This window comes from Numida meleagris, chromosome 7 (assembly GCF_002078875.1).
Source record: "Numida meleagris isolate 19003 breed g44 Domestic line chromosome 7, NumMel1.0, whole genome shotgun sequence".
Lineage (NCBI taxonomy): Eukaryota > Metazoa > Chordata > Aves > Galliformes > Numididae > Numida > Numida meleagris.
The window spans coordinates 25,102,377-25,118,474 of NC_034415.1; the positions used below are offsets into that span (position 1 = coordinate 25,102,377).

A 16,098-nucleotide genomic window follows, 5' to 3' on the forward strand; every position below is an offset into this window, starting at 1 on the left:
AGCAGTTAGCAATTGGTTTATGCTTTAAAGTTAAAAAAAAAAAAAAGATATGACCTGAGCGTTAAACATTTACTGTGCATGACCCAACTGCCTATTGTTTCTTAAAACCAGTGGGAGTACCTTAACCTATCTCTAAAGTGTGGTTGGGGTTTAACCTGTGGCTTCACCACGCAGCGATGTGCCAGGCCTGCAAGAAGAAACAGCACATCTGTGTGCAGGAAAGCTGTACCTGAGCTAATAAACCCTCCAGAGAGGTCCTCTATGGCTCTTATGCTGAAGTGTTCCACATAAATGAATTTTATGCTTTTTGATGCTATCACAAGAGCTGAAGAAAACCTGGCCATTATGCAACTCTGTGTGACACTGTAGCTGACAAACCTGACACATTTCAAAGGATGAAACATGTATGCTTAAGATATTGTGGACATATTCATACATTAAACTGCAGAGCTACTGAGTAAACAGTGTTTATTTTATGACTTAGATGATTTCATCTCTATTGCTTCCATTAGGGCACCACAAACATAAGGAGCTGGGACCACTACTAACCCCTCCTTGGTAACAGCGCTCAATTAGAAAATAAATTAAAAAAAAAAAAAAAGCTTCAAAAGTACTTCATACTCAACAAATGAAGGCTGTCAAAGAAGGATACCAGTCTGAGGCACACAGCTGGCAACATTACATCCACTGGTGACAGGTTTCTAAGCTACAACAGTTTGCAGCCAGTAGGACTTGATATAAAAAACTTTAAGGACATGAGAGAAATGAAATTCCCCACCATTCATTGCTATGGAGCAATGAGATCTTGTATTTTGCCACCAGAAGTTTAAAAAGATTACATTTAAAAATTTTAGAGGTTTCCATAATCCATTAGTTATAATTTCTCCCTTTAGGTTTGCACAGTTGGTCTCAGGGTAAACTTAAAGCACCTGGTTTTGCAGATGGTGAGTTTAAAAAAAAACAGAACAGTATTCATACGTTATTTTTTAACATTTACAGAACCACATGTCTGTAAAATACATGGCATAAGCATTAGTAAAAACCCCTTACTGCACATGTTTGGGAAACCCTGCCTTGCTAGCTCGTAGCTCCATTGCTCAGTAGAAAGTGTGCTGTTTTAAAGGCTTTCTGAGAAAGGTTTTACAGCGTACCATGCCAGGCATGAGATTTCCTACTATTTAGCTTCTTCTGTATGAGAACTCCTCAAAATAATTCAGTTTGTACCACAGCTTAGTGGTCCCAAAGCCTCGGGCTAAAACAAACACGACACATTTCTCACATCACATAAAGCTAACGCAATCCTTACATTTCAGCCCGCGATAATTGGTGTCATACTATTAAGCTCTACGTAAAGCTCCCATCCTGCCAGAAATCCATGTGAGGAGTTCAAGCAGGAGTCACTGCAGACTACCTGCAGGATGGATACAGATGTCCTCATCCCAAGAAATACTACATTCCCCAAATTCCCACCAACATCAGTCTGCATTTCTAGCACAAGACCTTACTTAGAATCAGGACTGCATTATTGTGATGCAGCTACAGCACAGAATAGGAGACACAGAGAGAGTTTTCAACCTTTTTCCAATAATATTTCAAAACCAAAGGAGATGAAGGCACTAAATTCAAGCATCTCATTGGCAGAGCCTTGTCTTATCCATGCTCTGCCTACACGATGGTTAAGTACAGACTGCTCGTGCAGATCAGAAGCAACCCCTTTCTGGGAGCTACAGCTTTCTCCTTAGCATTAAGTGCTTTACATATCCTGCGATTATTAACTCTGCAGGGAGAATCTGGCTTTGTTTCAATTTCCTGATGTTCAAGTGGTGACGTACTGAATGCCAAAGTTGCATGAAAGCAAACTGTATTCCTGTATTCCTGGCAGAATTTCACCATCACAGCTCTAGGGAAAGCCCTGCAGTTTCTTCCAGCCCTGGGGAACAGGGAGAAGGGGCAGGGAAGCAAAACTGATGTGAGAGGGAGACAAGGTGTCTGAAACACGCTGTGCATCTCTTATACCGTGTTATTACGCTATGTGGTCCTGCAGTGGCATCTTGCTGTTACAGCCAGAGATCGGGCTCCAGAGCTGCTACACATAGCCAGTGTTGTCTTAAGGATTTTATTATCTCTGGATAAAAATACAAATTCATATGAGACAAATGGCCAAGACGAGAGCGAGAGGGACAGCAGATTGCAGGACAGCATAAAGAGCACTGTGTGGACACACCGATCTGCTTGGGCAGCGCTGGGGACTTCCAGGTGAGTGAACATGGACAGGAGTGGGCTGGAAGGGGAACATACCCCATGCATATTTATCCCTTTGCAGGGAGCATCTGTGTACCAGTCTGAGGTCACAGTACTGCTGCTCAGCACACGAAAGCCGAGTGTAAGGCCTTCACAGGGTAACAGCAGCTTCTCAGAGGACAGGAAAACACAGTGCTTCCAAAGAGACTCCCTTACGTGGTAACTGGAGCCAGAGCACGAGGCCAGCAGCACCATGCCAGAAGTGCTGCAGTTCTATACCGCCCTCAGAGGAAAAGACCACAGTATCTGAAATCTCCAGATTATTTACAAAACAAACAGACACTCCCTCACTTGCCACTGTAAATGTGCAAGCAGTGGTAACTGACAGTTTTAAGAAGCTGGAGGGGATTGTTCTGCTGCACATCTAGAGACCCTGTGCAACACTATCTGACTGCTCCGATGTCCTCCCTGGGTTTTATATGCTGAGCTCTGAACACAGTGTGGGCGGGTTTGCTCCGTCTGATAATGGATTATTTGACAAAAGGCCAACATCGGCTGAGTGCTGACTCCAGTTGTGGTAAGGAAGGTATTACGACTTTTCCAGTCCCACACACATCGCATTCACAGATAGCGTGCAGCAGCAATTATGCTGCACAACTTAAAAGATATTAATTGAATGGGGAAAAAAAGGGCCAGGATGAAGAGGGATCGAGGTTCTTGGGTTAAGGCAGTCATTGCCAGAACGTAGTTTATGATAGAAAGTGATTCAGAGAGAAGCTGACGGTGAAAACAAATTTCAGTGCACTGAGGGAAAAAAAAGACAAAGCCAATGGTAACCCGAAATCCTGAGGGAAATTTCAGATTGCTAGGGGAGATGCTCTCTGATTTGTTTGGGTTTTCTTTGGACATTGCATATCCAAGAAAAGCAGAGTGGTTCAGAGATCAGTTTGGAAAACTTGCCAGAATTTGTATCTCTCCTTGTTTCCATGCTGGTCACTAGAGCTGGACAGAACAACCAAACCATCTGCACTGTCTTCTATGCACTGACATCTGTCAGTTCCAGCTCTCTCACTCTCCTATTTCAGACAGAGAAGGAAGGTTGAAATCTAGGGAGGTACAGAGCACCCTCGGCTCCCACTGACTTCACTGGAGCATGATGGGCATTTGCCCCCACCTCAGCTATGTTCTCCTATTCCTAGATCTTCAGAGAAAGCCCTTACTTGTTTGTCAAAAACACTGACTGTCACAAACACTGTGAACAGAAATTATCCCAGCTGCTGTCCACCTTCTCTCACATGCCAAGGTTTTGGTTCTGTACCATGTGTGTGGTAATGAAATTAGAAACAGTATCTCAGAGGTCCATAGCTGGGCACTGGCATTACCTTGTGAATCTTAGGTAGGCAAAGGTAATATTGGCCAGATGGACATACAAGTAGATAACGACATACCAACAACATATATAGGAACGGAAGGGACCTTCAAGATGTTCTCTGAACATTTCCAAACTGTTGCTTAGCAAGCAGCAGAACTTCCATGTTTTAGACCGTGCTGTAAAGTAAAAGGATAGAATTTGGCCTGTCACCTGCCACTTTCTCATATTATGCAGTAGACAATCCTTTATGCTGCTCTGGGAATCCTTTCTCGAACAAGAAATGGAAGGGAATCGTATTTCCAAGGGTGGGTACTGTGACCCATGGTATGCAGGTATCTGTCATTTCCTCATTACAGGTTTTACAAAAAGGTTCAAAAAGATCTAAGCAGAGTACTACTCTCTTCCTCCTTTTGTTTGCTCCTGCCCTAATTATCTTTGTTTCATAATTGTCCATACTGACAGGATAAAAAAGTGTAGTAAGTGGCAATGCCACATTGAATCATAAAGAAGCTGGGAGGAAGTGCACTTGAATACAGCTGCAACATCATCTTACTTTGTAGTAACTGCAGAATATTTTGTTATGCGGCATGGATATTATTTGTTCTTTTCAAACAGAAAAACAAACAGCTCTTTCCACTTGCTTACCATATTGCTGCGTATCCTCTTCCTAAAAACACAGATGTTCTTAACCCAGAAGTAAGCAGAAAAGGGGAAATAAGACAATAAATATGTACGATAAAAACTGACAGATTTCCAAGACCAAGCTATAGTCCATATTTCCTCTTGCTGTGACCATGGATATTTGGATCTGATAGTACCATGCAGAGTGCCAGTTATCCCAAGTATCTAAGACAAAGGCTGCTGCTTTATTGAGGTTTTTCTTTTCTACAGCTCTTCAAAAAGGTCAAGATTATTCTGTAGTATACACTGTGCCAAAAAGCAGTGTAATTAAAATGGATGGACAGATTTAAATTTATAGCAGGCTTCTATTCACAATGGATGTCTGTTTAGGGTACTTGTTTAAAATCTGGTAATGTTAAATTTGTAACAACAACAAAAAAATAATGGAGTTCTGTGTTTTCATACAATTAATTTATAGCAAATGTTTAAATAGAGATTCTGTTCATAGCATATCCAACTACACTGTATATATCAAAACCAGAGACCAAATTTTCACATTACAGCCTTAAAAGCAAATGCCAAGGATGTGGCTGTATGGGAACACTGAAAATACTTCATTAAAGGAAATGCTGTAGAAATAAAAGTGGCATTGGTTTCCTGTAGGTTTGATGGTGACATGCCAAATTGCCATATGGGAGACATTGGCTTGGGAGCAAGTATCATCTCTGCCTTCCAGGCTGCAATTCTGAAACAACACGGCATTGGAGTAGAGGATGGAGGTTCAGAGGAGGCAAATCTGACACTACCTAAACACCCAGCAAAACTCTCCTTGACTTTTGAGCACGTTAGTAGAGTCCACACAGAGAAGGAGAGGGGCTGCAGTTGCATATACAGCGACTTCTACTGGATCTGTCTTGGACTGTTGTCTGTGCATACATGCATATCCCTGCAGTGAAAACCTGCAGATGAGTGGAATGGTTAAACAAGAATCCAAAGAACTTCCAGAAAGTGGCAAAAGCCAAAAATACTCTTCCTAAAGTATGCTTCTTGAATACCCAGGGATGCTACATGGAAACAGAAACAGCAAGAAAGCATTCCAGAAGATCTAAGGACATAGACCCATAAAACTTGCAGTGATACCTTATATCAGAGTGTGTCAGGTTCAGCTGACCAACATGAAGTAATCTCTCACAGGACAGTGGGTGGTCTCGCATAAGTGGGTTTCCTGTGTGGATGAACAGTCCTTGTCTGCAGACAGGTACAGAGCTACTTGTCATCTCCATGTCCATCATGTTCTTCTTCTCAGAGATCAAGTTACAATGATTGTAGCCACCATTAACTGTCAAAAAAAAAAAATAATAATAATTAAATGATCATAAGCCTTTAACTAAGAACTTTCTATGCTTCCTACTGCTTGGCATGCTCATTTTGGATCTCCTTGCAAAATTCTTGCAAATGGCATGGCAGTGGAAAGTAAAGGTTTCCCAAAGAAGCAAAAATTAATTTCAAAGGAATCAGAATCTGTGAATTATGATTGTTTCTCTTTTTTTTTTTTTTTTGCACTGTTGCAGCTATTTTACACCATAATTTAAGTTAAAAAAAACTTAGCGTGATAACTTCCTTTCTTACTGTGTATTTTTATGGTGCAATCTTGCCTCTGCCAGATTTTGTGGAAGGATATTTCTGAGTCCCTTTATTTTCATGGAGTGCAGCTCTGAAAACAGTGATGTAAGTCAAGATTTTCTTTGCAGACAATGATCTCTGCAATTACGACCTTAGATGGGCATGTTACTCCTTTACTGCCAGGTCAAACCAAATTTTGCTTCAACCTATATGTGTGACTGAATTTCCAGCATGACCCTTTCCTATAAATGATACAACTACTAATAAAAGTAAGCTCTGTTTTGGTGAATACTACATTTTACTTGACTTGGAAAAACAGACTAGAGCTATAGCAATATTCTTCAAAGTATAAATATATCCATTAACGATAATTTTGTTGAAAAGAAAGGACAAAGGGGGAACTCAGAACCTAGACTGTACTGGTCAAACACTAACAATTTCATTTCATTTCAAGTGTGTTCATTTTGGTGGGGCTTTTTGTTTTGTTTTTTACCTCTAGGGAACTAGTCAAATACTCATACATGTGCAACTATAAAACTATTTATAAGACATTTAACCTTTAGAGTCTGGCTTAAAAATACGCAATGCCCATTTACCATCGTTTTCATTATTGTATATGAATCATGCTTTTAAAATACTAGATCTCCCTCTAATCTGTTGTGCGGTTTTTTTTGTTGTTGGTGGGTTTTTTTTGTCATGGTGTCAGAAACTAACGGCAAGTGTATTTCTGTAGTTTACATACAGAGCCCAGAAAGTAATTCCTTCCCCCTCATACCCAGCGCTCTTGGTCAGGGTATTACAGAGCCAAACTGCACTGCAGTTATTTCAAATTCTGCAAAGAATACGTGCTCAGTTTCATACAAACTAGCCATTCTCAAAAGCATTGATGTTTGATCCCTACTCGGGCGTTTCAAGGCATAGCTCTGCCATCTACGAGTTTTACCCAGACAAAGCCTACATCATTCAGCCATCTCAAAATGGGTGTCTGAGAAGGGCCCAAGCACCTTCACAATGTGCTTTCCTCTCTCCCTTGACCTCAGAAGGCACATTAAAGAGTAACTTAAACTGAGTACCTGATGTTTAAGACACCCATGGCTGAGTGAAGCGCATCCCTCTGAGTAGCTGTACATTCTCTCTGAGTATTACCTTTTTTACACCGCTGTAGAGCTCGGTCCTCCTATGGAAACCCACACTGGCCCTGACATCGAACAATTCTGACATTTTGACAGTACAATTTGTGGTATTTCCCAGAGCAGGTAGATATTGATATAGGTATAGTATTACATAATTACACTGAAATCCCTCTGTCTAGTTAACAATATATAAATGATGTAAGGGTAAGCAAAACAGAAAGTTTTCCAATCACTGCAGTTTTGTTACATTGTTTATGAAGTTTAGATTTGAGACCATGCTCATTTTTTGTCAGTGACTGCTTTGACACAGCTCCTCAAGAGCCAAGGTACCCTGAAAACACATCAAGCCCCATTTTCTCTTCTGTATAGCTGCTACTCCTATGGCTAATGAAGAGCAAGTGGAAGAGCTTGCCGCTGCAGTCCTCTACAGTTACAGTCAGTGCACACTTTGAAAGCAATGAGAATGACATTTGAGTTTTTGGTGAGTACAGATGAGAAGAAACAGGTGACATCGAGAGGCATTAAAAGTCTCCAGTAACTGGAGAAATTGTGAAAGGGATCACAGCACAAAAGTCCATTCTCCTCCACTGGCCAGGCTCCACAGCTTCCCCATCATGCTTCACGGCCCCATTGTAAAGGGAAAGGCATGGCAGAGAAAGATGTAGTCCAGGCAAGGGTCCAGACTCAGAGCAAAGAGTGGGTACATGTGACACCCAAATTACAAGTCTCATGGGGCATCACTGTGACATTTCAAGAATAGAATTCCCTGGTACTAGTGAAAAGTTCTCAGTGTTTGGCTGATACATTACACTTCTTGATCACTTATTTGTATGATTTTTATTTTTTTAAGATAGCAGAATCATTAAAACTGGAAAGACAATACAGGGTTTTTCCTACCCAGCTCCAATCATAATACTAAGGTGTATGGTTAGTGCTAGAAATCGAAGGCCAGCAAAATCTCACAGAAACAAACAAGCAATGTAAGAATTTTAGGAAAGATGCATGAGATTTTACTGTATTTAAATTATACAAAACAGGCCATTAATCTCCTTCATGGTAATTAGTATCTATGTTTCAGTTATCTCAGGTTCATATTCAGAGACTGTGATATTCAGGGATATTTGGATTCACTGACAGTCTGTGACTGCTGAAAATGACTGGAGACACAAAGAAGATGCAGAGAAATACAACAACTTTCTGCTTGTGCGGGGCAGTCATTTGTACTTGGTGGTTTGGGACTGAAGTGTTTAAGATCTCATTGGATGCCTTTCAGCTTACAGTGGGTGCTTGTGACAATTAGCTGTGCCCTGGTTGTAATCAGGACATAAATGATTATTATATCCTCTGGAGTCTACATCTCCACATTTATTCCAGTCCTATCCTGGCTTATTCCCATCACAATTTACTCATTTCAAGGGTAGTATCTTCTTCCCTAGCCAGACTGTACAGTCAGACATGTGGTTGTTAATCTGCATTTATGGATCACACCAAAGGGGTATCAAAATACACCGCTGAACACCGATGAAAGATGCTCTACACACTTTTAAAGGCCACACCACCAAGAGAAGTTGGTACATCAGTCACACCTACAGTACCCAGGTCACAGTTCTTCACTTTTTCAGCCAGCAATATTTGCATAAAGTATCTTCTCTCCAAAATGCTGTGTACTTTTTAAAAAAGGTTTTTGATTTATACTTGATCTGTAATAAAAGCACTTTTTGGTTTTTTCCATTCTCTAAATGGTACAAGTCTGAAATTCACTAGAGCTTCTTAAAAATGCATTTCATCAATCTCACCATTTTATCAAAGCACAGAAACCCAAATCTTCCACTCAACGTTCAGCAATATCAACTGTAGCACACACTGATACCTATTTGGATGAAGATGGAGATTTCCTAGAATAACGTGAACATTATTCCCATGCCATCAGAAACAATTATCTTCTCTTGTAACTATCAAATCAGAAAGTACATTTTCTCCCTGCACAGGAACAGAAGACTCATGCTAAATTGGTGAAATTGTGCATTTCAGACAACCTACCCCACACTTGTCTTCACAAAGTACCCCGCAGATTTGTTAACGGGAGTTACAAATTCCTTGCACATCAGTGCCATGTGTGACATGACACCTGCACCAAAGCACTCTCAAATGTGCCCGCAACACCAGCGTCTCACTTTGCTTCTTTTTCCACAAAGCAAACTAGAACAAGGACTGAGAGATTGTCTCCAAACACAGACAACTGGAGTCAATGTTCAAATGTTCAAGCACATGTGAAAGCAAACTCATTGTCTCCAGAAAGAAAGGAAAAAATGTCTGGTTTACACCAGCGTAACTGAGAAGGGAATCTGGCCTTTTGACAACTGGCTTTTTATGCAATATTAATATCACTGGCTGGCATACATGAGATTGAAGCATTTTCCATGTCTGGAACTGCATCTCCTCTTTCACTGGTATCAAGGGGCCTTTAACCTACATACTGTAACTTACCAACACCAGATGAAAAGAGCACACACTCCCTGCCTTTTACCAGAGTGTTCACCCTGCTTTCAGGAGAACCATAGCTATTTCATAAATCCGTATAAAAAACTAATCCTAATTTACAGAGAGTAAATCTAATAAAAGTGGAATGGTTTCCAGAAGGATCTCATGGAAGCGGAATCCATCAAGGTAACTTTTGTCTTTTTCTGTCCTGCAGTTTTGATTTATATCTCTACATTTAAACACTCGTGAAGGGAATGGAAGAGGCTGACACAGTAGTGTGCAAATGCTGCAATCAGGCAATTCCTTCCATATGAGTAATCAGGTTAGTTCAGCTTTGGTTATCTTGCTGCTTAAATTCTGGGGTAACTAAGTTGGGAGTTATGCCAGATTACGTCACATGAGCATTGGTGCTGCTGATTTGATGGGTCTACACAACTCAGGAAGCACTGCTCACAACTGTGCAGTCAGCCCTGCGTGTTTTTGCAGAAATCCTCCTAGGGGAAAGGAGCACATCACACAAAGGGAAACCTGTCTGTGCAACAATGAGATTGGCATTAAAAACAATCCTACTCAAAGGCAGTAGTTCTCCTCCTTCCTTGGCAGCATCTGGTTTACTGTTAAGGAAGGTTTCACTGTTGCAGGTAAAATTAGCTATTAAGGTTGTATGTGGGAAAAAAGCAAGAGCTATCTACAGGGTAATTATCCAACAATAAACACATGTTGCTTCGGAGTTTACCTAATTAAGGCCAATGGACAAATAACTGACATGATGTATAATTAAAACAACTTACATTCAAAATAGAGATAGATTTGAAATATTTCCCTAAAATACTTAGATGTCCCCAGAGCATTGCGGGTTTCGTGGTGAAGACCAAACTTAGGTCATTTGCTTTTTTTTTTCTTACTGCTTTATTCTCTTTAATTACTTCTTTTTAAAAAAAAAATTCTCCATTCTCGGTTTTGTTTGGATGTGATGTCCAAAATATACCACAACAACACTGAGAAATGGAATGCCACCACTGGCAGCTGGACGAGTCATGTGATGCCAGTGAACGACCAAAGGGGTCCAGATTTTCTCAAACAAATTGAAAATCATCTGTGCTGGAGGAGGCTATCAAAGCCCTGCAAGGGAAAATTATTAACCCTAAAGGTGCCAACACAGAAAAATCATAGACTCATAGAATGGTTTGGGTTGGAAGGAACCCTTAAGATCATCTAGTTCCAACCCCCTGCTATAGGCAGGGACACATCCTTCTAGACCAGGTTGCTCACAGCTCCATCCAGCCTGGCCTTGGATGCTTCCAGGGAGGGGGCATCCACGGCCTCTCTGGGCAACCTGTTCCAGTGTCTCACTCACCACCCTCACAGTAAAGAATTCCTTCCTAATATCTACTCTAAATCTACCCTCTTCCAGTTTAAAACCATTTCCCCTCGTCCTGTCACTACCTGCCCTTATAAAAAGTTCTTCCCCAGCTTTCCTGTAGGCTCCCTTCAGAAAAGAGAAGAAAATGAGCTATTGTAGAGAAGGTACTGTCCAGATGATATTCAGCATCCCATTATGTGTGACTAGTGCTGAACAACCCTTAATACTGCACGGTTGGAGTGACTGCCGCAGCTCCTACACAGTCAGTAATTCAAGAATGGCAAGAAATATGTGCAGCACTATGCTACCTGCTGGAAGGCTCTAACACACAAGTGGAACATTTCAAAACACAGAATCTTCAAAATGATCCCTAAAACAGCATTTTTTATTAAAAAAAAATCAATATTTTCCCAAAGTTTTTAATGCCTGTTATGCCACTGTCCGTTATAAGCAGGATGGCCTGTCTTATTCCCGCAACAGCGAGCCTGAAGAGCAGAAATGTAGCACAAAGTCCAGAAAATAGATGCCGTAATTTTCTTAAATCTCTCAGAAAGCAAGTCCAACTGTGTCACCAAGAAGACAATACAGATTTCCTAGGCCTTGTGCAAATCATGGTTTCTCCTTCACTTTCAGTGAAATACAAGCACAATGGGTATGAGTTTGGGCCTGAATTTTTCTGCTGCTGACACAGCTTAGGAGAAGCACTGAACATCTGTCCCACACAGTTGCTTTGTTTCTTTTATATGGCCAAAGGAAGCTAACAACTCCTTCCCCAAGAAACCAAGTCAAGAGACCTCTGAGCCTCTTTTGTTGCTGTTAGTCCCTACCTGAGGACTGAAGCAGTTAATGGCAACAGCACTGAATTTCCACTGACGCATACAAGAGTTCATGTCTCATAAAGATGAATGGAACAGCTCACACCACATTCCAGGGTCACCCCAAATTAGTCACGTTCTGTTTCCATTTTAAGGCCTGTTTCATACAGCTGGTAGAGACTTGCCTTTGCTTTTTTTCATAATGCCTGTACAATACCTCAAGAAAAATGCAGGGAAAACCAACAGATTCTTCATTACAGAGCACATCACACTGTATAGTGAGAGTCAGGCGAAGAAACAAATTGTCCTACATTTGTGTATCAGAACAGAGGTGATAGATATTTGAAAATAGATACGAAGTTCCTATGTGAAAATAGATATCAGGGATGAAAATCTACAAAAGACTAGGGATAAGCCAACAGTATTCAACAGGATTAGAATAAAAAGGAAAGAACCCTTTCCTCCAAGTTTTTGTTTTATCTTCCTAAAACAGAAATACTACTTTTTACCTTCACATTGAGGTATGAGTGAAGACAGAAGGACTGAGAAAACTCGTAAACTAAAACAAACCAGCTCGTGAAATAAATTGCAGAGCATCAACTTTAAAAAACTTGTGAAAGATAAATGTAACCCATGTGTGTCTTTTCAGTAAAATCTAGACCCTAAGTGTTGGCTGCATCTATATTTGTTATTTCATGTTCAATTTATTTTTAAAACAAGTCATTTGGATTGCACTTTATTTCTGCTCTGTGGTATTTCTTTTTGCAGACTATGCACGGTATTTTATAAGAGTGAATGAGCAGGACTGCCACTACAGAATAAAGAAGCATTGTTAACTTTGTATCAATTGAACTTAAATCAATTTGAAAACATTTCAGTAGTTCAGAGATGTGTAACCTTCTCATCTCTGAGCACATACATAGGTATGGCTCCCATATTTGATATTTTCATGATATTTTAAAATAATCTCAGAGTCCAACAGAAGCAGGCAAAGAATGCTTTAACAGTATTTTATGTCTTTTGTTGCTAAAATGGTTTGCAATGTTACGGAGTTTAGATTTCCAGCAAAGACCCTCACAACACTTCCTGTTGCAAGCATGGCTGAGATTCAGGAGAACACATGCCATGTGCTTAGGTCCCAGGGACTTCACAGCCTTAGCTGACGTTCCGAGTTATGCTCTAGATGTCTAAGAATATAACCATTTTAGGCAACAGTGAATTGATCGTCAGAGAAATAAAAACTGTCTGCTATCACAAGGAGTATTTCACTACAGTCTAGTTTGGAATTTAGCACTCTTGGCTTCCTATTTGGATCCCAGGCCTCTAAATTATGGCCCCAGACAAAGCTGAGAGCAGACTGAAAATGACCATTGCACTTTTTGTGGCAATCAGAACAGAACCTTTCCAAGCCTGATGAAACACAGGTCTCATCATTACATTCATTGTTACGGAGTCTCTTCATCTTCGAATCACCTTTTCCCTGTTGCCAGGCAATCTGAAAAATATTGTGCTCAGTCCATCTGGCCCTTTTTGTGGTCAGTTATCCTTCCTCACAGTTTGGGTTTTAGTAACAGGGGGAAAACACATTAAAATAAATGTTTTAGGAAAATATTAAGCTCAACAAACATTACTTTAATTAAAAAGGAAATCCTAAAACCTTCTTAATGGGCACTCGGAGAATATAAGCTCAATGTACTGAAATTTGATGTATTTCTTTTTCCTCCTTTTATAACAAGACTATGTATGGAATAGATTTCATTCGCAGCACTTCTGATAGGTAGGATAAATCATTATGATTTTCCTCGCTCTGCCAAGCAGAGTGCTTCTGCTGCCTTATGAACAAACACACTTGAAGGAGATGCACATACAGCCCTTGATCCCATTCTCCTTTCCCACTTCTCCACTCTCTCCCGTTTCCCTTTCATTTCTAAGCTGGGTTTGAAACCTTCTCTTCCACTGCCACCTTTAAGCCTTCTCTACCTACACCTCACCTTCCCCCACATGTTCCAGAATGCCACAGAATGCCATTGTCCCCTGTGCTTTGCTTTTTTTGTTGCTCTAAATGGACACCACCAGGGTTTTCACAGCAGCCTGTAGTTAGACGGGGCTTGAAGGTTAAAAGAACTCCAGAGTGACTCTTTTAAGACAGAATTTCACGCATTTTCTGAGGAGGGTACTTGAATTGTTCCTATTGTAAACATGCTTTCATCATCAATTATATGACTCCACTGAGAAGACAGGATCTTTCCATACATGCACAGTTTGAGAAAATCTATTCCTTTTGTTTTTTTCTTCCAATTCATCTAATTCACTAATAGCCAAAGCATGTCTCCTATGAGCAGCATGTGGGTTATTGCTTTCCCATTTACTTATTAAACTCTGAACTTTTAAACTCCCAGATCTCCACTCCCTACATTTTACTTAGTCCATTTAGACTCTTTTCCATGGAACTCCTAGCCAGCAGACCATGTAAAGGCTCCACAGGGGTATGTGCTCTCCCAAACACTGGAAACACAACGATGTGCAGGGAATGAAAGCTGGGGTTTTGCCATATGGCACCTTGCATGTGTCTTGTGTAAACATGTACGCCTCTATGCCCCAACAAGGAATTTTATGTCTGCCTTGCTCAGCATGCACTATGTATATAAAAAAGAAAAAAACCCACCACCCATACTTCCAGCTGAGCAAAACAAAAATTATTTCCATCAAGATGCTGGGCTCAAAGGTTTAGAAGCCTGGAAGAGTCACTGAGTCAGTAAACACTACAGAAGCTAACTTCTGCAGTGCCAGAATCACACGGGGTTATGCAGAAAGGGCAAATGTTAACAAACTGTGTTAATTAATCTCTACTCTGAGAGGGATCAGTCACTCTTCTCCACCAATATCTTCACTCCAAGCTAACCTGGAGCTTCTTTCCAGCATTTTTTCCTGCTTTTTCTGTAGATTAGATAGATGAAAAATTAAAGTCAAAGATCACTGAAGGCTACATGTTCTCCTAACACAACTTGGTTTCTCCATTCTCTTACCAAGAAGACATCTTCACATACATACTCCCCACCCAGAGTCACTGCAGGTCTCTCACACTCACCAAATATCACCAACCATCCCCAATCAACCTTACACAACACTTGTGTAAACTAATTTTTACAAAGAAGACCACAAACAGGCAACCATTTCACCTTCACAGCTTCCTCGTTCACATAACACTTAATTCGGAATACAGTAATGGCTTCTTTACAGCTTAGAATTAACACCACTAAAAGGGGAATTCAAAACAAACAAAACAATCCCCCAAATATACACAGAAAAGAGCAACAGCTTACCCCTTCTACTTTTCATTTGCTGTTTTCATTGTTTGACATTTCTTTCTGCCAGGATTTTGGCATTATTTCAAAAATATAATATATTTAATATCAAGTAATTTGCAATGCTGCTTTCAATTTTACCAGAACTATGCTTAGGATTAATTCAAGTAGAATTTACCCTTCTGCACTGCCAGTGAGCAGACCTTTTGTAGGCTCCCACAACAGAGCGCACTTCTCTGCACAATCCTGACAACTCAAATAAAAAGCTCCTGTTGGTAAGTACACCTATGCTCATAGCTGTCCTGCTATTTTATCTGCTTTCTTGGATAAAACACAGAATTCTGACATTAGTGAACCTTCGGTCTGACATAGCGCAACTGGTTTTGGTTATTATTGCTGCTTTAAACTGACCTCTGGAAAATGCCCAGAAATGTCAGTATAGAAGAACTTCTTAAATATCCATGCAGAGGTAGAGGTTGCCTCCACCATGGTCTCATCGCTTAACAGCACAAAGCAGTAAATAAGAACTTTCATGAACGTGCACATACTTGCACACTGCCCAGACTCCTGTGCTAACTCTTCAGATTTACAGCATTCCTTCCCCTGACCATCCCAGCTCTCAGAAATTCATGAAGGGCATGAAATCATTCTAACATGCTGATCTAACTGATCCAGTGAAAGTGAGAAAGTAATCCATTAATCATTTTGTCTCAGGGTCCAGCTCTATTCTCTAGTCTTGCCTGTGGTGAGGTGACAGAGTTTGCGAGTAGCAGATGTGTAGCACAGAGCTGCTTCCAAAGAACACACAGTTCACAGACAGAATCCAGGAAGAATGTTGGTGCATTTGGTGCATTATATTTCTTGTGGGATATCTGCATCCTGTTTAACTACATGCAGTTGAATCTAGGGTTTATCTTTTAGAAGGACATCAAATCTCAAAGCAGAATCTTTAAATGATGGAGAACTGCTTCAGTGGCAGTTTGTTCCATGGTTCTCAGCATGAATTTCATATAGCTTGAGCTTGTTCGACTTCAGTTCATAGGCACTGGCTCTCATTCCACCTTTGTGTGTGCAAGATGAAGATACAAGTACCGGTGCTTTCTCCCTCTGCAGATAACTCTAGACTTTGCGCCTACCTTTCTTC

At 40.6% G+C, this 16,098-nt stretch overlaps 1 protein-coding gene across 6 annotated transcripts in view; it reads right to left on the reverse strand.

The window, feature by feature from the left end:
* The window catches only part of GLIS1 (GLIS family zinc finger 1), a 187,937-nt gene that overhangs the window by 99,849 nt on the left and 71,990 nt on the right, over positions 1–16,098 (reverse strand). For all 6 annotated transcript variants that reach the window (XM_021404411.1, XM_021404405.1, XM_021404408.1 and 3 more), the window contains one exon: positions 5,375–5,573. In XM_021404411.1, the coding sequence (XP_021260086.1) occupies positions 5,375–5,526 (152 nt within the window). In that variant the 5' untranslated portion in view covers positions 5,527–5,573. The remainder of the gene's footprint in view (positions 1–5,374; positions 5,574–16,098) is intronic.